The sequence below is a fragment of the Drosophila hydei genome, unplaced genomic scaffold (genome assembly GCF_003285905.1).
Source record: "Drosophila hydei strain 15085-1641.00,03,60 unplaced genomic scaffold, DhydRS2 tig00008130-arrow-arrow-pilon, whole genome shotgun sequence".
Taxonomy (NCBI): Eukaryota; Metazoa; Arthropoda; class Insecta; order Diptera; family Drosophilidae; genus Drosophila; species Drosophila hydei.
In genome coordinates, this window is record NW_022045839.1 from 1114329 (window position 1) to 1136973 (window position 22645).

The 22645-nt window shown below is 40.2% G+C and overlaps 4 protein-coding genes across 6 annotated transcripts; 3 read left to right on the forward strand and 1 right to left on the reverse strand.

Annotated features, from left to right (window-relative positions):
• Positions 1–62: 62 nt before the first annotated feature.
• Positions 63–17595, forward strand: LOC111594301. Of its 3 annotated transcripts, XM_023307538.2 has the most exons (19): positions 63–489; positions 3903–4236; positions 6937–6992; positions 7081–7313; positions 7386–7573; positions 7810–7905; positions 8564–8775; positions 8899–9055; positions 10244–10769; positions 12563–12854; positions 13623–13876; positions 14502–14924; positions 14992–15228; positions 15307–15450; positions 15526–15684; positions 15748–15933; positions 16836–16922; positions 16994–17059; positions 17302–17595. In XM_023307538.2, the coding sequence occupies exons 2-19, from the start codon at positions 3960–3962 to the stop codon at positions 17393–17395; spliced, it is 3687 nt and encodes a 1228-aa protein (XP_023163306.2). In that variant the 5' UTR covers positions 63–489; positions 3903–3959; the 3' UTR covers positions 17396–17595. The 3 variants fall into 3 exon arrangements, with proteins under 3 accessions (XP_023163306.2, XP_023163307.2, XP_023163308.2); XM_023307539.2 differs by lacking the exons at positions 15307–15450; positions 15526–15684; positions 15748–15933; XM_023307540.2 differs by lacking the exons at positions 12563–12854; positions 13623–13876; positions 14502–14924; ... (5 more) ...; positions 16994–17059; positions 17302–17595 and adding an exon at positions 10842–11105.
• On the forward strand, positions 4982–6202 carry LOC111594303 (NSFL1 cofactor p47). Its single transcript, XM_023307541.2, has one exon. The coding sequence runs from the start codon at positions 5092–5094 to the stop codon at positions 6181–6183; it is 1092 nt and encodes a 363-aa protein (XP_023163309.2). The 5' UTR covers positions 4982–5091; the 3' UTR covers positions 6184–6202.
• Positions 17596–17775: 180 nt separating the features above from the next.
• Positions 17776–19248, forward strand: LOC115483427 (cuticle protein 16.5). The gene is made up of 3 exons (XM_030225384.1): positions 17776–17791; positions 18751–18857; positions 18925–19248. Exons 2-3 carry the CDS (start codon positions 18852–18854, stop codon positions 19231–19233), a joined length of 315 nt encoding a protein of 104 aa, XP_030081244.1. The 5' UTR covers positions 17776–17791; positions 18751–18851; the 3' UTR covers positions 19234–19248.
• A 695-nt stretch (positions 19249–19943) lies between these two features.
• On the reverse strand, positions 19944–22298 carry LOC111594306 (GPI mannosyltransferase 4). Its single transcript, XM_023307545.2, has 2 exons — positions 22027–22298; positions 19944–21965 (listed from the first exon to the last, which is right to left on the reverse strand). The coding sequence occupies exons 1-2, from the start codon at positions 22193–22195 to the stop codon at positions 20011–20013; spliced, it is 2124 nt and encodes a 707-aa protein (XP_023163313.2). The 5' UTR covers positions 22196–22298; the 3' UTR covers positions 19944–20010.
• Positions 22299–22645: the final 347 nt, after the last annotated feature.

Consider the following 22645-nt stretch of genomic DNA (forward strand, 5'->3'; position numbering starts at 1 on the left):
TATATAGATTTATATATACATATATGTATTTCTATATATATGTGCAGTCCCAGGATACCGGAATATTTGCAATTAATTCACATAACGGAAAAATTCACAGTGACGATGCAAACTGTTGGCATCTAAAACAAATCACAAAATAAATCAATAAAAATGTCTGAACAGCAAAAATATGCAGTTTTGTGAGCAAATATTCTGCATATGCCAGCAAATATGTTTACTTCTGTAATCGATGCAGTTATTTTATTTACGATGTGTTCGCACCAATTTAGAAAATAAACGCGCGAACGAATGAACCGCGGGCAAATTGCTGGAATTTACATTTTAATGAGTTTTTGCTATACAAAAAACATGGCATTCTAAACGATTAACAGCCAACCTCAATACACAAACAGTGAAAGAGACGCATATACAAAGTGAGAGACAGAGAGAGAGACAGAGGAGGTAGAGGAAGGTTACGAAATCAATCAATTACAACACGCAAACGAGGTAAGTTTATTTAGCATATAATTTATTAATTAGTAAGTCTATGCGCATTGGCAAGAACTGGAGCGTGAAGCAAACCAATACAGTTGACTCCATTTTGCATTCACACGCAGCATTCCGTCTCGCATTCACACTCCCATTAACACATTAATGCGGCTAGTTTAACGAGCAAACAAATGCTTTGACAGCAAAAACGTTGCCAAACAACTGGCGAAACTTCAATTAAATTTCACAAATTGAATAATTAACAAAGCGAAAATAGAAAAAAAAAATGTATATAAATAGCTATCTCATTGTTTTAGGTGTTGATATACACTTGATCAAGTATACGCAGCATTGCACGAATAAATGTTCAGACTTTTGCCGATAGCATTTGAATATTATTTTGATAAGTGCGTTTCGCAGTTAGAAATTTTATTTGTATAACTTAAATTTATACATATTAGTTTTAGTGATATATAGTCTATATTATGTATACGCAGAGTAGCACAAAACATTTGAAGCTTTCCAAATATCAAAATACAATATAAAAAAAACATTTTCATTCTGAAATGTTGGCAAAAAATTATTAAAAATGTTTGAAACTATTCTTTTCCAAAAGTTTTTGACTTTTCCAATTCGAATCTAAAACCAAAATATCCTGTCATGTCAATAGTCAAAGTATTTTCTAAAAATTTTTAAATTATTTGTTGGGGCAATTTTTTTTTTTAAAAAATTAATTGTACATAAAAATAATTATAAATAAGTATACAGACAAAATGTAGAAAAAAATGATGTTGTGCAGGTTGAATTTTCTCGTCTCTTTGACAAAATAAAAAGGATAAAAATGTTATTTTTTCTCTGTTTCATTTTTGTTGAAGAAACTTGCTCTTATTCATGATTCATGCTTCAAGCATGCAAGCATTATATCCACATTATTTCAAATGAGATATCGTTATATCATTAAAATTAAAAATAACTGACACTTAAAAGTAAGGCAAGTCTTACTTATATTTTCATAGAAAACTGTTAATTATTTAAAGCTATTATTCATTTAAGAACCTCCAAGCCTTTCACAATATACATCGAAATCAAACTGAACTTAATTATAGCATAATTTAATATTTCAATATTCCTATAAATAGAATGAAAGTAATGATAAGCACCTATTATTTCCATGTAAATTATGATATAATTAAGGCCCACATAAGCTTCACTTACCAATATTTACACTTAACTATTTATTTGGCTTGTGCACGCAAACATATCGCCTACATGTTAATTTCTATGGAGTTGAGCAATTAGTAGAGCATAAGCACATTTGAAGTTATTTTAGCATCAGACTAACCTCAGGCATGAACTTTGTCACCTCATGCCATACAGCCAGTACTTATCATAAAACGGCTTTAACTAATATGCCAACAACAAATGCAATAACAGCAAACTACACTAGCAACAACAACAAGAACAACAAGAACAACAATAACAACGAGAACGACAACGACAACATGTCCACCTTTCAGCGCATAGCATATCGAGTTGCCATCAGAAGAGCTTGGTAAGCAATTCGAACGCCTTGACTTGTGTCCATTGAGCTCACATAATCGCACAGACGACGATAGAGACAAAGCTAACTAAGAAAGAGACAGAGAGAGAGAGAGATAGATAAAGAGAGAGAAGGCGACTGAGCATGTACGTGAGTTCAGCCTCTAGTACCCATGCCCTGCCTTGGGGTATCGCATTTTAATGACCCACTTTCGAGCTCAAGACTATTTAAGTTTCACTCGTATTGGTTTGTTCTAATTCCGAGCAGTGCAAATCCCAGTGGAGAGCAATTAGTATGGCCATTGGCCAGCACAACTGCAGCATATATTGTCAAGGAAATTGTGAAAGAGTTGCCGAGCGGTCATTGAGGGGCTTCGGGGTTGCCGCACTCACAGCAGCAGCAGCAGCAGACAAAAGCCAAAACAATAGGTGAATAAAAAAAAAATATATGTTGCAGGCAGTGAAAGTCAGCAAAAACAATTCTCAATACGATGTTGACAGCAGTTGAAAGACCAAACGACAGCAAAAGAAACACGAAAATAAATGAAAAATGAAATTAATAGAATTAACGAGTGCAAAAATTCAATTCAAGGCGCCACAAATTCAGGGACAACACTTGGCGTCGTGCCGTGAATACGTTTCGAGCCAAATTTGGGGCAGCACCTTGGAACGCAGTGCGAATGCCGAGCACAAAGATACAACAACAAAAAACAGTTGAAAAGTTAAATGAAATACGAACTTGGTCAAGGCAGACAATTGTACGAATTAAGTCTATTCAATGCAAGATGCAAGAGCGTTAGAGTATTAGCTTTAAGAGAGCTTCAAATGTATAAAAAAATATTTAAATGAAGCATAAATAAAATAAAAATTTTAATGGAAGTCTGCAATGACAGAACTAAAAGTCAATCTGTGGATATAATTTGTTAATATTGAAGAAGTTTCAAATAAAAGATACCAGCTAAACATAGCACGCTCAGGTCGAGTTGAATCTGTTCAAATAAATAACTTTTATCTTTATCATTAAATAAATTAAGAACTTTAAGAGCTTTAGTTATTTGAGCACGCCAACTTTTTATTTAGTTCTTTGCTCATTTATTTCATATTTTAGTTGCCGATTCACAAATTCAAAAATCAATTAATTAAGGTACATAAAAAACTTTTATTTGGGAGTTTCATGCTTTGATAATTGAATTAAAAGTTTAACTGTTAAACAATTGAATTCAATTCAAACAATAGGAAAATTGTTAAATAAAACATTTGATCAATTTAGACTAAAATCATTCCGGAATAAGTTTAAGCTTTAAATGAAAAACCTATATTTAAAGCATCTTCTACTTGATCACTCAACACATTTTCTTGTGAAGGATCTGTTTCTATATCTGTACCTGTATCTAGCATCTTTCTATTAAACATTAAGCGTAATCATGTTACATTTAATATCCCTCATGCCTAATTTTGATAACTAGACTAACTTTTTGTTTATTTCTTCTTTATGACCTTTGTGCAAATTTGTATTCAGGCATCTCTTATCAAATCACATAAAAAATATTTGAGCTAGGCAGAAAATGTTGCTCTTTCTGCTCAGTTTATTAAATGACATAAAGAACTTCAGTTGTAAATTAATTTCGAGGAAAAAATATGTGAAAATATCCTATGAGCGTAATAATTATTAATTTATATTCTTGTGTGTGGCATATAAGCCGTGTGAGTTACTAGCGGCTGGTTTGGGGTATAAATATGAATACATAATTGGAAAACAAAATTCCAAAAATATTTTACAACATACTCCAACCACTAACACAACTTGCTGTGTGTGTTGGCTGAGTGTGCAAGGGTGTGTTGTCCATTCTTGTTGGGTTGCCAGGCATTCATTGTGCTCTTATTCATTTCAGAGGCAAACACTCACAGGGAGCTGTGGTCACACACGAAGCAAGGCGAGGCGGCCAAAGATGGACCTACGTATACGTAATCTAACACTGCCAACGCCAGCCGCAACAACAATTATGTTCTCGTCAACAGCAACAACAGCGCTGGCCGCCGCAATGTCCAGTGGCACAGCGACAACAATTCCGCCAACAACCGAGGCAACAGCAACGACAACAACAACAACAACATCCACATTTTTTACATACAGCATACCAGGCATGGACATTGCGCCGGGACCATTTATATTCACCTACGTTAGTGAATTTTTATCGCTTATCACGCCCGAAGAATTGCCGCTTGGTAAGTTTGTGGGGCAAAGCTGGTCGAAAGGTTCAGGGTTTCATCTTTTTTTGTCTATATCTATGTTTCTGTGTTACTGGGAGTGTGTTTGTGTGTGTGTGAGTGTGTATGTGTGGTACCTCGTTGTGTCTGGCTGCCAAGGAATTAAATGGCGAACTGCGCTATGATAGCATGCCAACATCATTTATACTAAAAATATATTTTGAAAGTGATTCATATAAAATTTAATTATTTTAATGTATAAAATATATATGGGAAGAAAGCTTTTACGGCTGGTCAACGAGTGAGAGTAATTAAAACTTTTAATTTAAAATAAATAATTTTTTTTTTTTATTATTGCTAAGTTCTTACTTTTATATATATATATATATTTGTATATATATATATATATTTTATATATATATCTTTTTTTTTTAATTTTTTTCTTTATATAACTTATATTTATATAACATACATTAAGTCACATTGTGAATGATTTTGATGGGCATAGCTCGGCAGCTCTTGGCATTGTGTATGCTGAACGCTGCACGACATTGGATTAAATTATGACACTAAATTCAGTTGGCGTATATTTTATGGCTCTTAGTCGTACAAGCATTTCGCCGTGTACTACACGATTTGGATCCACAGTCGAGGGGTCGAGGTTCGCATCTCGCTGCTGCTTATCAAATATGCTAGTCATTACGCCGACCACCACCACAATAGGTTTTTGAGGCGTTGAAGAATTGTAGCAAAGTCAGCTTAGACTAAGCTGATTAGAGAAAAAAAAAAAACAAAATATGAATTAAGGAAAATTATTTATATACAAAATTGGTCGACGAATTGAAGGAGACACCTCTAGCGGGCTAGCTGCAGATGTCCAATGAGCAAAAGCTGGCAAGCTTTATGAAAAAATATGATGTACAAGAGTCGGTAGCACGTCACTATCTGACAACGAACAACTGGGCCCTGGACGAGGCGAGCATCAAATATGAAAGTGACAAGGCCACGCAGCGCAGCAGCCAAGCGATACCCGTACACGAGCTCCAATCTATGCAGAGCCTACTGAGTCATACGCGCCCCACCGATGACGCAGAAGCATACTTTGCCGGTGCATCCGATAGTTCGATGCCACCACCGAATGGCAACCAGCAGTCGAGGCGAGTGATCATCGATGACTCGACGCCGGCGCTGACTACAGCTGACAGCGATCGCAGTTTGCGCGCCTGGGGCCATGGCGTTCGCTTGGGCAGCGCTCATCCCATCATTCCACCGCCAGTACGCCGCAGTCATGCCAGCCTAGACTCGGACTCAGAATCGGAGCTGGAGCAGCATGAGCGAACTATTGTGGTATTGCATCTCTGGTCCGAGGGTTTCTCGCTGGACAATGGCATGCTTCGGCGCTACGAGGTACCCGAGAACGAGCGCTTCCTGCGCGCCATTATGCGCGGCGACTTCCCGGACGAGATGCAAGTGCTGGGCCGACGCATCGAGCTGACTGTGCGGGACCGCACCAACGAATCATATCGCGAGCTGTCCCGCAAACAGTTCATGGGCTTCGGGCGACCACTGGCTAGTCCGACGCCAGACATAGATCTGACCGCACGCCCCAGTGAGCTGCTATCGTCAGAGGAGCGCCAACAGCTCCAAGAACAGGTCGCCCAGCACACGTTACAGCTGAACGGCCAGACTGCCATGACCACAATACAGTTTCGTCTGGCCAATGGCAACCGCATCGCCGCACATTTTAACACCTCCCACAACGTGGGAGATCTCTATAGATACCTACGCGTAGCGCGACCCCAATATGCCACCGACAGCTTTCTACTCATTACCGGGTTCCCACGGCACGACCTGCACGAGACCGATCAGCGCACCCTGGCCGAGGCTAATCTGCTAAATGTGTTGATCATCCAGCATATGAATGATGAGCCCGAACACGTTGAACCATCGTCTGAATCAAATTAAATCAGTGATTACGCCATAACGAACAAATTACTATAAATATATTATTTAATAATAATTTATTAAATAAATATGTAGTTTATTTAGATTAGCTTATATTTAAATATTTTGTTAAGAAATGTATAAGGAATTTTTTTTTATCATATTTTTTCTACATTTTTAAAAAATATATACGATTATATAAATTAATATTTTCAATAGGTTTAACAATTTTCGTTGTTAATTTATTTTATTTTTTCATTCAATTTATTTATTTAAGTAACTATTCCACTTTTATTTATTATTGTCTCAAAACTTAATTCAAAATACTTTAATATTTGAATTTATATTTATAATTAATAGTTCATTTTATTTGTTTTTAATTTAAAATGTATACACTTTAGTAAATATTTAAAATATTTTTAATTTAAAAAAATTAATTTTAGCAAGAAATTTATTTAAATTCTAGTTTTGTTTTTGTTTTAAATTAATAATATTTTTTAAAGTTATTTTATATTTTGAATTTAAGTTAATTTAATTTAAAAAAAATAATTTTATTATTTTTAGCTTTTAAAAAAATTTTTTCCTTTTTACTTTTAAGATAATAATTATAAATTTAGTTAAATATATATATATATACAAATTTTCTATTGACATATTGATTTCTGACTTATTTAAGTAAAGAATTTTCATAAATTTTGTAACAATATTTATATTGATAATTGATATTAATCATTTATTACTGTATGCATTAAAAATACTATAACATTTTCACAGATTCCATACGAGATGTTCTCCACAAAAATGTCAGCTTTGTGGATTTTACAATGAATGTGAGTGAAGCTGATATTTCATACATTCATCAAGCTCTTATGCAATACTTTAATTTGCGTGAAATTAATAATATTTTTTGTGGCGCAGGCAATTAAAATCGAGTCCGGTTTTATAGCGCTGATGAGTATTTTTGCAATATTGGCGCTGGTGCCATTGATAGCCACCTGTGCGTGGTGCTGCGGTCGGCGCAGCACTGAGGACGAGCTCGATCTCATACGCAACGCATCGGTGCACATACGCGACGAGTCGCTGGAGGAGAATCTGCGCTGCCGCAAGAGCGCCGGCCTGGTCACACTCTGGATAGTGTTCATCCTGCTCACGTAGGTGTTTCTGCCCATTGGCAAGTTGCGTTGTCTACTTGGTGTTCGGCTCAATTTAATGGCATTTTGCAGGCTGAGCGACTTTAGCATATTTTATGCGAACAGTCGCCTTGCGGCTGGCATCTCAACGACGCCGGAGATGGTCAAGTCCGCTGTGCACGACGTGGAGGTCTTTCTGAAGGATACGCATCTACAAATCAAACACAAACTGGATAATGGCTTTCATGTTTCCGTTGAAAGAGTCGTCAAAGATCTGGAAGGTCAGTGGGCGGCACACACAAAGCACAGAAACTTTTCCCCGCCAACTTTATGGGCAGCCACGTCGCGCACATTTTATAGTTTTCGATTCATGTATTATGCTAAAAACTTTATGCATTGCATTGTGAGTTATTGCAGTGCCTGTTCCTACGGCTCTTACTTCCCCCTACACTATGCCAAGCTCCAGCAGTCGCATGTGAACTCAATTTACGGTCTGTTTTCTTTTCTTTTGCCATAGACGTGGATGTTCTCCTTGGCGAGCCAATTCAAGCGGAAATATCTGCACACACTGGCCTCGAACTGGCATATGATTCATTGACGACACTTAGCCTGGGTGAGTTGTCTATTGGTTAAGTGCTCCGTAGCCATTGTTTGCCTCTATGCGTCCGACTCGGACTTGACCCAAATCCGTTTGTACTTCTCACTTGTTTTTTATTGTACACGGAAGTGCAAACTCATCGTAATAATATGGAAGAGTGTTGTAAATCTTCTCAAGAAATCAAGTATACGTAAGCAAGCAGAGCTTGATAGAAATTGAAGCTTATGGCATTTTGATGGCATATCTTTCCCATGGAAACTACAAACTATTTCCCACAGCTGCCAGCTGCATCTCTTTAATTTAAAGACTCTGGACACAAAGAAGCAATTGCCAGACAACTCTAGAATCACATCAGTATATCAAAATGTATATTGAAGTGCGACGAGTGAAGCCATTGTTTGCGGCCAATTTCATTAGGCGGAAACTAATGGCAAATAAAATGCTCGAGTGGATGCCGCATGCTGCCGAAATGTTAGGCTGAGGCGCGCTGGCAGCCGTCGTCCACATCCGCTGACAAGTTGACACAGGCACGGCAGAAATGTCACGAAGGACAACTGCATTATGTGCGCACACAATGTGTAATTTAGCCTCAGTCAGCGCCGTCCGCTGTGCCCACTCTCACCGGGCGCCAAATAAATATGCTACAATAATATTTTCGTGGATTTCGTTGCAGCCAACGCGGAGCTCATCTATCGCGTGCTCATGCTGCAGGAGACGGTTGGGCGGGCATTAAAGCTGTCGCAGGAGGCCGCCGCCCGCATGGAGGAGCTGCAGATACAGCTGTCCGTGCTGCAGCGCCAGTGCACGTACCGGGACCGTCCGCTCTGTGACACATTGCGTATACGCAGCTTCGAGGAGAACGGCGTCGTGGACGCTCTGAAGACGGTGCGTTGGGTCAGCTTGATTGTCGCTTCATTCCATTTAATTCTTGCGCCATTTTCCCTTTTCAACTAACTGCCTCTGCTAATTCGCGGCCATATCCCATTTCGCATCGTTGCAATTTGTCAGCTGCAAGAGGACCAGAGCATCTTTCGCATGCGCTACTTGGGCGAAATTGAATTTGGTGCCACTGTCAAGAATCTAACATCGGAAGTTGGCGTCTCACGTTCCATTTTCAGCAATTTCCCGCAACAAGTAAAACACGACACGGCATACGAACGCAACTGTAAGTCCAATCACAACTCATGGCACAATCAAATGTTTTTTCTTATGCAGCAGCAGCAGCAGCAATAAACATTGTGAACTTTTGATAGAAATGTCAGAAACTTAAACAGAGCTACCGCTAGATAGCTGAAAGCTGCTTCAATTCATAAAGCTGGCTCTAGATTTCATCTGAATTTTTTCTCTTTATTGAATTTTATTTATAAACTTTTCTATACACAATTTCTGCCAAGCATGGGTGACCAAACAAGAGTGATACTATTTTTAATAGCTATATTTTGGCAGTTATTCAAATTATTTATAAGGTCTACCTCTTGAATGATTCCACAAGACTTGCCATTTTATCATGCATATAATGAATTATTTAAAAAAATTTAATATATTAAGGCTTAGTACTCATACCTCGACGACATAGTCAACGGACGAGTGACGCTTATACGATTAAATAGCTTTCGATATTCTGTGACAGAATTAAGTCTTTCCAAAACTTCTTAAGGCTTAAGACACCCCAGCAAAGCGGAGTTGAATGATTTCCCCTTGGCATAGTTGTAGCTCCCTCCGAGGATAAGACTAGAACATCAAATTATGCCCAACAAATTTTATTTAATTCCAATTTGAATTCTCCTCTTAAAGTTACAATTTTCAATTAAAAATTATATTCGATTTCAATTTGTTAGAAAGAAAAGAAAATTTCGAAGTAAATTTCAAGTGAATGCCCAGAAATCTCTTAAGAGCTAAAAATAAAATAAATAAATTTGTTTATATAAAAATAATCAAGGAAACGTGAAAGCAACAGTCGAAGCCAACACTTGGAGTCCCTTAGCCTTAACTTACACTTAAGATAATGGAGACGTTGAGGGCTTCTAGTTATTTCATTGACACTTCAGCATTGATTACATTTATTTCTGCAAGTTGCATAAACCTTTTCGAGCACAAATTCGATTATGACTTCAATTTAAATGTACAACTCAATCAATAGCGCACGACAAGGGCACGCACGTGTGTGTGTGCGTGTGTGTGGGTGTGGCATGTGCTTTTGTCACGTAACACACAGCGAGGGAGTGAGTGAGAGAGCGAGAGCAGCATGTTGGTCCAAGTTTAACACCATATTAATTACTGTCACCTGGGCACACACAAAGCTGTCACCTGGGCTACACAATACACTAATTGAATTGCCAAAACTTGTTCGCAGATACGCTGGAGCAGTTGGCCAGCATCCGGCACAGGACGACGGCGAATGCTCAGATGCTAACTTCGACTATCAATGCACTGCTGCAGCGGCTGCAAGGCATGTGGCCAGCTCTGGAGCCAGGCTACAATGAGCTAAAGGCATGGGCGAACACCTATTGGAGCATTGGATGGATTGCAGCTCTAGTCATCGTTTGGGTGATGCTCTTCATGCTGATGTCCTACTGTTGCTTTCTGTGCGAGTCGAACGTCAAATCAGGTGTCGTTTTTCTCGTTGCTGTTTTGATCATATGCTTTGGCAGCATTTGCCTCACCTTCTATGGCGTTTTCTCGCTGGCCGTTGGCGGCAATACAGAGGTCTTTCTGTGCCGCTCTCTCAACACCAATAACTACGATATGCTGGGTAAGCTATTCGATAAGCCTGGCTATGTCTATGCCGAAGAACCTCAAACGGGCATCATCGGCGAACTGCTACGTCCAGCAGGCGTCAATCGATCTGTTGTTAATGTCAGTCTGGGCACAGCGCTCAGGTGAGTGAAGTCTTTCTAACTCTCTCTCTCTTTCTCTGTCTTCACCATGTCCACTAATATGCGTGTCCTTAGACTTCCCCAGATTAGTTCCTCGTCTATAATCAACTTAAGTAACGAATTCTCTCATCCAATTACTTTGATACTGTACGTGCCTGTAATTTTGATAGCCCAACCATCCATGCGCAAAATATACTTCCCTTGAACTGGCAAACAGACGAGTATTTAGGAAGCTGTCAGTATTCCAACTGCACTTGCCTACATCTTTTTATGAGAATGAACAATTGAGATATATATATAGTAACAGTACATAGATTATTTTTAGCTTAACAAGTCTTAAAAATGTGTACACAGAATTAACGCATTTAAAAAAATATATATATATTTATATAAAAAAAAAACAACAGAAAAAATAACCTTCAAATTATGTATAGGAATTAATATACTTTAAAATAATATAATATTAATATTATTGTTGCAATTTTCAATTTTTAATTAATATTATTTTTAGCCTTATTAATTACTTTTTAATCTTTTTTTTTTGCTTTTGAAAAATAAGAATAAGTCATTTACTACGTGCAGTTTTATTTTATTCACTTATAAATTTTAAATATATTTTTAGAAATTTATTTTCACATTCTAAATATGAGCTAAGCTTGAAAATAAATAAATACATGCTTCCACTTTTTAATATTACATTTTGTAGGCATTGGCTTAATATTTTTTTAATCTATAAATATATATAAAAATATATATTATTATTATATTTTATTTTAATTCTTAAAGCAAATGTAGCATAAAACAAAATCCATTTTTTTATGTTTATTATTATTCTTTACTTTTTTTAATCTTTAAAAAGCCACAAAAATTCATTTGGCGCAATTTTATTTGCCCAAAACTATTCAATTTGATAGACCTTGTTTTATTATTTAATTAAACTGAAATACTCTGGCATATCAATTCAAGAGTTGACAAGTTAGTTGATAGCCGAATAGTATCACAATTGTCAGTTCAATTCCAACAACAACCAAACCGTGTAGAGCCCCATCCAAAGGCGTCTCTATTGATTGCCATTAAGCCGCTTGTTAGCCACACTTGACTATCGAGAGCTTATGCAAAGTTTCTTGAGAGCACTATCAGAAGTTTGCACTTGGCGAACTATGCCGCAAGTAGACCTGACCTGCCATCAAATTTTGCGTCACTGTTGAGCACTTATTATTCACAACCGCAGAGCACTGAGTCCAAAGACTACATAGAATTTAGATGCCCGTATAGCCAACCAGCCGCAAAGTTTTGAAAGCCCAATGAAATTTTGGTAGCCACCGCATGGCACTTAATTTTACGCAGAATCCGAGTGTGCACACGCACACACACAGACACTCACACACACACAGACTTGCACACACGCACACAGCCCTTGTAGCCACAAATTTTAAGCCCAATTCCAATTATCTGCACAGATACAAATACGCACACATACGTCCCATTGCAGAATGTGCATGACCGCATAGGCCATGCCCATTCACAGCTACGCCCACCCTTGAATGCAACTACCAGCTAACTGTATAGTGAATATGGATGTGTGTGTGCGAGCGTATATGGTTTTTTGGCCTAGAAGAAAAGTAGAGCCCGAAACTCGACGCATATTGAGGCCGACAAGCTTGCATAAAGCAAACTAAAAATTATTTGACATTTCTTTGCAACGAACCAACTCATAACTCTCTCTAACTGCACCAACACACACGATCACACACGCATGCAATGACCGACTGCCAACGTGGCGTATACGCATTCAGGGGCTGCGAACAAAATCAAGCATCGTACAATGTCTTTCAATTGGATGCGTTCGTTAATACCACCAAAATAGCCGATTTAAAACAATTCCCAAAAGTCTCAACAGCCATCGATGCCATTACCGTATCGGAGCGCACGCTGCTCTCGCTAACCCAGTCGATTCAGCACATATTGGAGAACATGCTGCAAACGTCCGCGTTCAATTTAACCACATACCGCAACAGCGTTGGCGCGCCCACGCCCGAAAAGGACTTGGCCACATTCATTGATCAAATGCAACGTGTCGCCCTTCAGGTGAGCGAACTCAACAGCAACAAATTGATTGCCATTTAAAGTCTTAACTAAGCCAAGCAAATGTATGCAAATCGTTTTCTATTAAGATCGATTTTTAGTGAGCATAAAATAAACTTTTACTTTTGTTTAAAAAATAATTCGACACAAATGCAAATTTGATTTCAAATATAAATAATAAAAAAAATTATAAAAAGGGGAAAATATATAAATAATTAAATAAATTCAATTAATTAAATAATTTAATTAAATATAAATTTAATATTTAAAAAATAATATAATATTTTAAATATAATTATAATATAATAAAAAATATTTATTTTAATAGAAAATATAAAAGTAAATTAGAGATATTATAGGTAAGACATGAAATATATAAATATATATATGTATATAAAACAAAAATAAGTAAACATAAATAAAAATTTGATAAATACTAACATATATAAATAAAACAAATAAAAATAATATTTTCAATTTGAATATAATTTACATATTTTTTATATTATCCCAGCTTTGTTTGCCATGATTTAAAGATTTACATCGAATTCCTAACACTATTTGAATATTTTAAAAAAATATTATTAGAATTAGACTTTTTTTATAGTTATATATATTTTATATAAAACCAGAACTATATTCATATAGCCACTAAGTCTCCCTCTTAGCGCAACTTTTCCAAACAAAATCTGCTCTCTGCCTTTTCAAGTCAACTGGTGACGAAGCCCGCTTAAGCTTCATGTAATCCTTTGCAAATGCTTCGCTTTTCAGATTCAGGACGTAGCCACATCGTCTCGCATGACAACGCTGGGCAGTCGGTCGAAACGTTTGCAGGCAGCTATACTGCAGCCGCTGGAGAATCTGCAGAACGAGATACTCTACCATTTGACAGCGCTGGAGCTGCAAAGGGATCCCTGGGCCAAGCAGGTCAATCAGACGCTCAATCATTTGAAAAGCATTCAGGGCTACTTGGAGAACAAGGCCGGCGAGATCTGTCACAATTTGACGCGCGTCTACACTGAGCGGTAAGTGGTGCAAGCCGGCATGCAACATGCTGCATGCAACATGCCCACACGCACACATGCAAGAAATTATCGGGTTAATTGCACTGAAATCTGAGTGATTTTCAATGGGGGCAATCACACGCCTTGCTTTGCCTTGCCTTACGCCTGTGGCTGACCGAGTCCCCCATTGCGTGTGCGTGTGTGTGCATGCGTGCGTGTGTGTGTGTTTGTTTTATTGTTGTGTTGCTCTTTTCACAAGTGGCAAACCAACAAACGAGCAAACAACCTCAACTCCAGTGCTCTGTGGTACATAGTTTTTGTTCCGTTTTATCAGATAATTGAAAGTCGTAATCGTTTGATTAAGTTTGCCAAGTGTCATGATTGCATTTCTCTTTTCGTGTGTGGCAGCAGCAGTCACTGCATTTCAAGTAGAGAGTGTGCAGCAAATGCAACCAGATCTGGTTGTAAACCACAGTTAGGGTAAATACATGTCTCAGCAGGAGCTCTAAAATCACTTTCCAATTATGAATGGCCAAACCAAGTCAAGAGTGCAGCAGTGCTTGGGTGTTCGACTGAAGGATACCCTGACCGTTGATTGAAACTATGCTATGCTTTTGCCTATTACTTGATATCTGCTCTTCGACAGCCTCAAGACCTACTTGACGAGCAGTCGAGCCACCATGGAGTCACAGCTGGGCGATACGACCACCAAGTGCCGCCCCTTCTACGATACGTTCGATGCGAGTCGCATATTTCTGTGCCGCAATCTGGTGGACTTTGTCAATGGACTGTCGTTCTTCATCTTCCTAACGCTGCTGCTCTGGGCGATTGGCACGCCAGTGGGCCTCAATCTGATCACGATTGAAACGCGGCTCAACGCAATGCAGCGGGCGCAGGCACGCAGCAAGGGCAAGCGACGACAGAGAAGCGACAGAAGCGACAGGAGCGAGGAGCGAGAACATCGTAGCGAGAGTCGTGGACGCCAGAAGCAGCGCACGACCAGCTCAGCAAAGCGGGATCAGCAGCGGGAACGCAGCACCAGCAGCACTGCAAGAGCCAGGCCGCAACTGTGAGTAGAAAGATGAGAGAGAAGGAGAGAGACGGAGAGGTAAGTAAAACAAATCTCTGTTCGGCAGACGACGCACTGCCACTGAGGAAACTCTGGACATAGCCGATGAAGAATCCACGCCATCAAGACCATCCCAACATCAGCAGCAACAGCAGCAGCAGCAGCAGCGGCGGCAGGAGTCGGAGCAGCGCGAGCTGGAACGTGGTCGTGACCGAGAGCGTGATCAACGCAGTCGTGAGCGTGAGCTGAGCCGCGCACGTGAAATGGCCACCATCAATACACCAGTGCGCAATCGCCAGCAATTGTGAGTGAGACACAAGCACAGGCTTTGGTCCAGCATCCTCATCTGCTTTCACTCATCTCGCATTTCATGTTTGAGCAGGCGTCGCGGCGGCACTTTGCCCGATGATGACAATTGGGGTTCATCCAGTGCGCCGAGTAGAGCCAACTCCAATGAGCGTGAGAGCAGTCAGTCTAGAAAGATCATCAACGTTTGGCAGTCCAGAAATAAGATCAAGCCGCCGCTGTAAGTCCCTGCCCCACTTGCCCTGACCCCACCAAGCTGACCCTGACTCTCTGTTGTTATTGTTGTCGCTGGCAGTCATCGCCAGAGCACTGAGGAGCTTGACTTTGAGGATGAGCAGCGAGACAGCGGCTGGCGCACCAAAAACAGTGCCAGTCCCGAGCAGCGCCCACAGCCAGCTGAGACCCGTAGGCAACAGTCGGATAGCCGTGCCCAATTGCGTATTAAGCCCAAATTGTAAGTGTTTCTGTTGCAGTCCACGTGCCACGCCCCCACCCGACTCATTTCTCATTTCTCAAGACGTAGTGGCAATGTGGATAGATCTGGTAGCGAAGCGTTTCGTCGTCCGGTCACGCCCGTTCTGAGCGTCAATCCGGATATACCCGCTGCCGTGCCCATGCCCCGAACGCCCATGCGTTTGCGTAGCAAAGTCTCCCTGACAGCCCGAGCCGTGCAGGACATTATGAACAAGCGGAGTCAGCATCTGTGAGTTGTCCTTAGACCCAACGCTGTCTCTGTGCCGGCTCAACAAGCATTTCACACTGCAATTATAACAATTATTTCAAATTTATTTTCAATTCAAATATTTTACTCAATTAAAATAGAGTCCCTTTTTGACATCCAACAAATCTTGCCCAACAATTCCTTAACATATCAACCAGAACATTTCAAGCGCTATCATCACTTAAAAAGAACTTTCCCTCAAAGCTTGCACTGCTTCAAGTTAACAGGATCTTAGCGTAGTCTGTCTACCATTTATGTTACTTAACAGATATGTTAACCGAGCTCGACAAATGTTAGTAAAGACGCTTTAATGGAAGGATATATATTAATTTATATTTTATATTTTCATTTTAAATTTTTAATTTTAATTAAAATCAAAATTAATTTGTTTCAAGCACAAAAGGACAAAAAAATAACTTTAGTTAGAAGTATACTTAATAAATTAATTAACATTTTTAAAAATATAGTTACCACTACAATAATAAAAAAATAATACTTCAGCAAAAATAGATGAAATTAACTAAAACATCAGTATATTTTAATTCGCGTGGAATGTAAAACTTCTATACCAATATATAGATGACCTTTAGGCTTACCTAAAGGGCAGCTCAGCAGTGATCTGCCTACAAAGCTTGCTTTTCCTAGCTCAAAAAGTGTAGGAAATGTCGCGGCTCTAATAGGCACAGTCAAAATATATATTTTTATTCACTTATGAAATAATGATATATTATTTCTATATAACATAATCGAGGGACAATCGACAACTGCAAAAGTTAGAAGCCTCACAGTATTGCAAGCTTTAAAACTAACCAAAGACTAACTCCTTTAATGATTTCTCTGCAAAAAACCAAAAAACTCAAATGTTTTTCCGATTCTATTCACAGCACACGCACTGGTACCGATGAGTTCGACATGGACGAGAGCGAGACATATGGTACAGGTGCACACATGGATGCTGAAGCTGTGGCGGCGTAAGACTCTCAATACTCTCTTCTTCTTCAGATAGTAACTCTTAGTAATGATTAAATGTTTGCAATTGCAGCGCTCGTCGCACTCCGCCACGCGGTGCGCCGCCTCCGCCGCCACCGCCCGCGGCCGGCTTGAACAGGTTCTACCAACGTTATTAAATCATTTTTATCGAATGTGTTTTTTGGTTTTGTTTTCGTTTCTTTTGATTTTTGATTGACAAGAGAAAGTAACAATCGAAACACACACAAATTCTTATGTGTTCACAGCGACAAAGTCTATATATTCTGAACTTACTTTTTTTCTCGTACTGCCAACCCGAAAAAAAAATACCAAACGATACAAAACGATGGTACGATCGACACGATACCCTGTAATATGCAGATTTAGCAGTAACGAGCGCAGCGTGCGCTGGCACCAAGAGGAGGAGGACTTTGTCTTCGAGGATGCCGACTCACCGAACCCGAATATCCACTAAGCAATCACATGCTCTACATATATAGTATGACAATCGATCATCTTAGTTAACCTCTAGCTATATTTATTTTGTATTCGATTAATCAATTTGTAAGTCAAATGTAGTCTAGTTACAAGTTGCTAGCATCAACGATTCAATATCTATTTTAAGCATTTACGATTGCCTTCAATCACAAATAAAATTATAGAACAACATATACAAAGCAGAGCTATATAACTGTGTTTAATCATGGGAAAAGCCAGTGGGAAATCGTTGAATGGTCTTTTACTTAGTAATTTTAATTTACTTATTAAGAGAAGGTAACTAAAGTGCATATTCAGAAAGCTTTAGTTGGGCAAACTCTTGCTCAAGATTTCTATTCATGAAGCTATCAGAATATATCTATAATATTTAAGTGTAAGTATATATCTATATGTATGTATGTGTGTGTCTGTTTGAACAAAAGTTACTACCACTTTATGAAATAATTAGAAATTAGAGATTCTTTAATAATTGTGTATAGATATGCACTAGATTGGAAGGCCTTTCGGGGTGCTTGTGAGTCGTGCACTCCCGAAAGAAATCAAATTTGGAATTTGACCCTCAGACGTCTTTGTTATGACTTCGAATCCATCTGATCGGTAAGATAGCGCCTAGCAGATACCTTAAGCCCCTTAAGTAAGCAATGGCTTGGTCTGTGCTCATTTGCAAACGGAAGTAGTGCATAGTTTTCGCATTCATTGTAGTATTTATAATACGAATAAGACTTCTAAATATGAATGCAAAAATAAAAAGACTGAAGTCCCAAAAGACAGACCATGATTGACTCGGCTAGCAGTCCTGATCAAGGCTCTCTATTTATATTTAGATCTTATATTTGCCTCCTGCTGTTACATAAAGAAGCAGCAGATTCTAATGGCTTCAGCCTTATCAAGAGATAGATAATTTCATTTAATTAGCAGTTCATTAAGTAGCTGGAGTAACTGAAGAACTATTATAAAAGTCTCAAGCAATCGACTCAGATTCGAGGCACGTCAATAGACCAACAATTTGATAAACCTGATCAGTTCTTTTTTTTAGCAATTGCTTTTCGCTTTTATGCTGTCAAACAAAGGCTGATTTGATTTAATTCCAAGTGCGAGTTGTTGCCAAAAGCTGGCAAAACATGAAATGGAAAATATTAATCCATTTGACACGCCGCGACAAACATTTGGCAATCGCGTTCTATACAAGGCGCGGCATCCGCGTTCATTGAACGTAATCAACAAAAAGAAAACAAAAAAATAGAAATTAAATAGAGTACAGCAAAACAGTTCTCATTGCTTGCCCATTATGTTCTAATTCTGCCTAAGCCGCAAACTTGTTTAAGCCCCTAGGCCGCGCTGCCAATCGCTGGGCTATAAAACAGTTCGGCAAATTGGCCAACAGCATCAGTCGCTGACAACTCAAGCAACCAAACAACCCAATCCACTACAATATGAAGGTAAGTCCAGAACTCCCTCTCTCTCTTTTCCTCTCTCAATCTCTGATTGTCTCGCTTCTCTTTGCAGTTCCTCATCTGCTTGGCTCTCTGCTTCGCCGTCGCTCAGGCTGGCTATCTGGCCTCTCCAGTGGCCACTTATGCTGCTGCACCCGGCTATGCCGCCGCCACCTATGCTGCGGCACCCGCCTACACCTATGCGGCTGCTGCTCCAGTGACCACCTACTCGGCCGCTGCCTTGCCAGCCGCCTACTCCGCCTACGCCCCGTCTGTCTACAGCGCTCCCGCTGTTGCCACCTATGCTGCACCTGCCTACACTGCCCCAGTTGCCACCTATGCTGCACCAGCTGTCATCAGCCCCTTCCTGAAGAAGAAGTAAAGTGCTTGACAGGCATACCCCATCCTCCTTAACGATCCATTGATTACGCTGAATAAAGTTAACAATTTTTATTTCCAAAGGAATTTTAAAGACTTTGCTTGAGCATGAAGTTAAATGAAAGTTTTGTCTGGGCTTTCGGGGGGCCAAGATCTGCTCTTAAGCTTAAGAATATTTAGAACACATTTCATGACATTGGGAAAGTTGTATTCAAGAAACATGATCTGTTATAGGAACAACATTTGAAGCACAGAGAGCACTAAGTCGACTCTGCTATTGATCCTATGTGCCTTAGGGGCTCGACCACGCCTTCTTCCACAGGTGATATGCATTTTCACAAAATCAATATATTTTGAGTAAATTAAAGCAAATTTAAAATACATTCTTATAATAGTGTTTTGCTTATAAAAGTTTTTACTCAATTAAATTTTACCTTTATTTCCATGAATTATAACAGGAACAATTTTGTTATTAATATCCAAATCTTTTACGAAACATAATAAAAAAGCAATATATATAAAGTGTGTGATATGAGATCGACAAACGTTTTATTAACAGTATTCAAGCCATATTTTAGAATTTAGAAGCAGGAATGTTGTGTTTAGAATGATTGTGTTATTTTTTATGGGTAATATCAGCTTGGGTTTTGATACTGTCATAAAAAAGATGATTTCGTGATTAGAGTTACAAATATCTCGCGACTAGTGTAATGCTTAGCTTAATCTTTGGTTTAAGACACTCATGCGACAGTTATAACATTGATACGCCCAGTGCCCATAATTACGCCGGGGACTCGGGCAGCGGCGTTGCTGGCGCTGTGTTCAGATCCAGCGTGTGTGTAGGCGAACGCGGCTGCTTGCGCCGCACATCGATCTCATAGAGCGCAAGTCCAAACTGATGCACAAACGAGCTGAACTGACGGCTCAAGTAGGCGAAGCTCAGCGTTGGCGGCAGTTCGACTTCGCAGGTGCCGCTCAGATCGTCGTACTTCCAGTGCGGCGCATCCACATCGCAGGGATGGCGTCCGCGCAGCCGGGGAAACGCCTCCGTAGAGAGATGCGGATAGAATACGGAAATCAGCTCGAAATGCAGAAAGCTGCTGGCATTGGAGCGCTGCAATGCCTCGTGCAGCTCGTCGCTGAGTGGCGCAGGTATGGCCAGGTACATCTTGTAGCGCAGTCGCGTGGCGCCATTCCGCTTCAGTTCGCAATTGCCCGAAATTAGCTTCACCTTGTCCAGAAGGCTGTCCATTGCCAGGCCGCCATATTCGTATAAATAGAAGTCGCGCGGACGCCTATAACGTTGGTGTGTCTGGGGATTGAAGTGCAGCTCTCGCGAGCTGGGCACATTGACTAGATGCAACGGCAGGCTGTAGGTGTGCGAGGTAAGCAGATGCACATGTGTGGCTATTGGCTTAGTAGCCATCACATGCGCCATCCGCTGAGCCAGCGGAAAGATGCCTGCCTGATGTATGAAGCCAAAGAATACCGTTAACAACACATTACACACATACCAAATGCGCAGCAGATGCGGCGCAGAGGCCCGGCTGCAGAGCACATGATCGTAGAGCCATCGCAGCATTGGATGTTGCGTCTGGAAGGGATATGTGGCACTGAAACCGGTGATCAGCTTCGGTGCATGCAGCAGCAGCAGAGGAAATGTTAAAGGCAGCAAAAAACGAGGCTCCTGATGATTGATGAGCGACAGAAAAAAGAGCGGCACAAAGATCGCGCCCGACATCAGGGATACAATGCTCTGAAAGCGCGGCAGCAGCTGATACTCGGCACAGAAGAAGCGCAACAGGAGCTGCGCGAAGGCCACCAGACTAGCGAGACCGAGCACATTAAAGAGCAGCGGCATGTTGACCAGCAAATGCACGTAACACGGATGCACGCCATGCGAGGCCGTATGAGTCGGATCCAAATTATATTTTATGAAGTTCCAGGGAGTGAATACGAAATTGTCAATGCCCACCTGCAGCATGTGCAGCTCGCCCACGGTCAGATGCTGATAGTATAGCGAGTCGCAGAAGATAAACAGCAGCAGAGCTGGCAGTGCGCACAGGCAGAAGAGTCCAATGCGTAGATTAAAGTCCCGAAAACTAACGCTGCGCGTTCCCATGCCGCGCAGCAGCCAGAAGAAGACCATGGGCGCACCGAAGAGCAGGAAGGTGGGCCGGTTGAAGACCCCGGCCACACATATGCTCGACATTGCGAACATATGCTGTAAATTGTGCGCGGGTAGTGCATTCTTTAGCTTCCAGATCTTTACACGCTCGCTTATCGAAGCTGCCTTGTCGTACTTCTCCTCAAGATATTCCTTTTTGTATACCACAGTATTGGTCTTTAACATACACTCGGCCACCAGGCATAGTAGCCAAGCGCACATGGCCAGTTCAAGTGAGTTGGAGAAGGTGCGCGTACCAAACACCAACAGCACCCAACTGCTACCCAGCGCCAGCAGCCGGATTTCATGGCGCAGGCCGTAGAGTCGGCAAATGCGATACAAACACCAATCGTTACTGTACGAAATGAACGTATATATCAGACGTGGGAATACCAGATACGCATAGCTATTAATGAGCTCCACGTGCCACCAGTCGCGCACGTACAACGCTAAAAACTCGTAGAAGCTCCAGGGCACACGCAGCAGCGCCCATGGCAGCGTGATGCTACGCACCGGCATCGAATTATTGAACTCCCAGGAGCGAGTGTGCTCCAAGCGAAAGTGATCCCCTGTGCGAATTAATTTGGTGGAGTGAGACCGGTTTAATTTTCCAAACATTTCTCCACTTACCCGTCATCACCTCAACACTCTGGAAAAACTCATCGGGATGTACATAGCCCAACTGGGGCACAAATACTAGGACTAAGCGCAGCAGAGCAAAGAAGATATAGGTACCAATGTGGCTGGCAGTGGGACTGCGTTTCTCCCACAGCTGCGAAAAATGTTGGCTAATTCGCATTGTATTGGTCAATTTAGTCAAATAAAATTAATTCCAATTTGGTTTGTTTACAAACTACTACATAATTTCGGAAGTCCGGCAGCACTAATTGACAAGCATAGAGATGACAGCGCAACGATATATCGTAATATTATACAGCTGTAATACTCAGAATGGCAATGCTATGTGGACTGACTCTTACAGTGTCTTCCACAGTTAAAAGATTACGCCGCTGTTAAGAAACAGCTACTGAGAAGTCTCTCTGCACTGCTAAAAGATTGTTGAAAGAGCACTTAAATTAGTTTTAACTAACAGTTAATGTTTGCAATTTTACATTTTGCTCTTAATCTATTTGAATTTTGGCGCGCTGTTATCCAATACTTGCAAGTTTTTATACATTTTTAATATTAATTGCATAATATTTTAATTAAAACAGCCAATTCTTTATTTGACCGATAATTCAGTTCAATG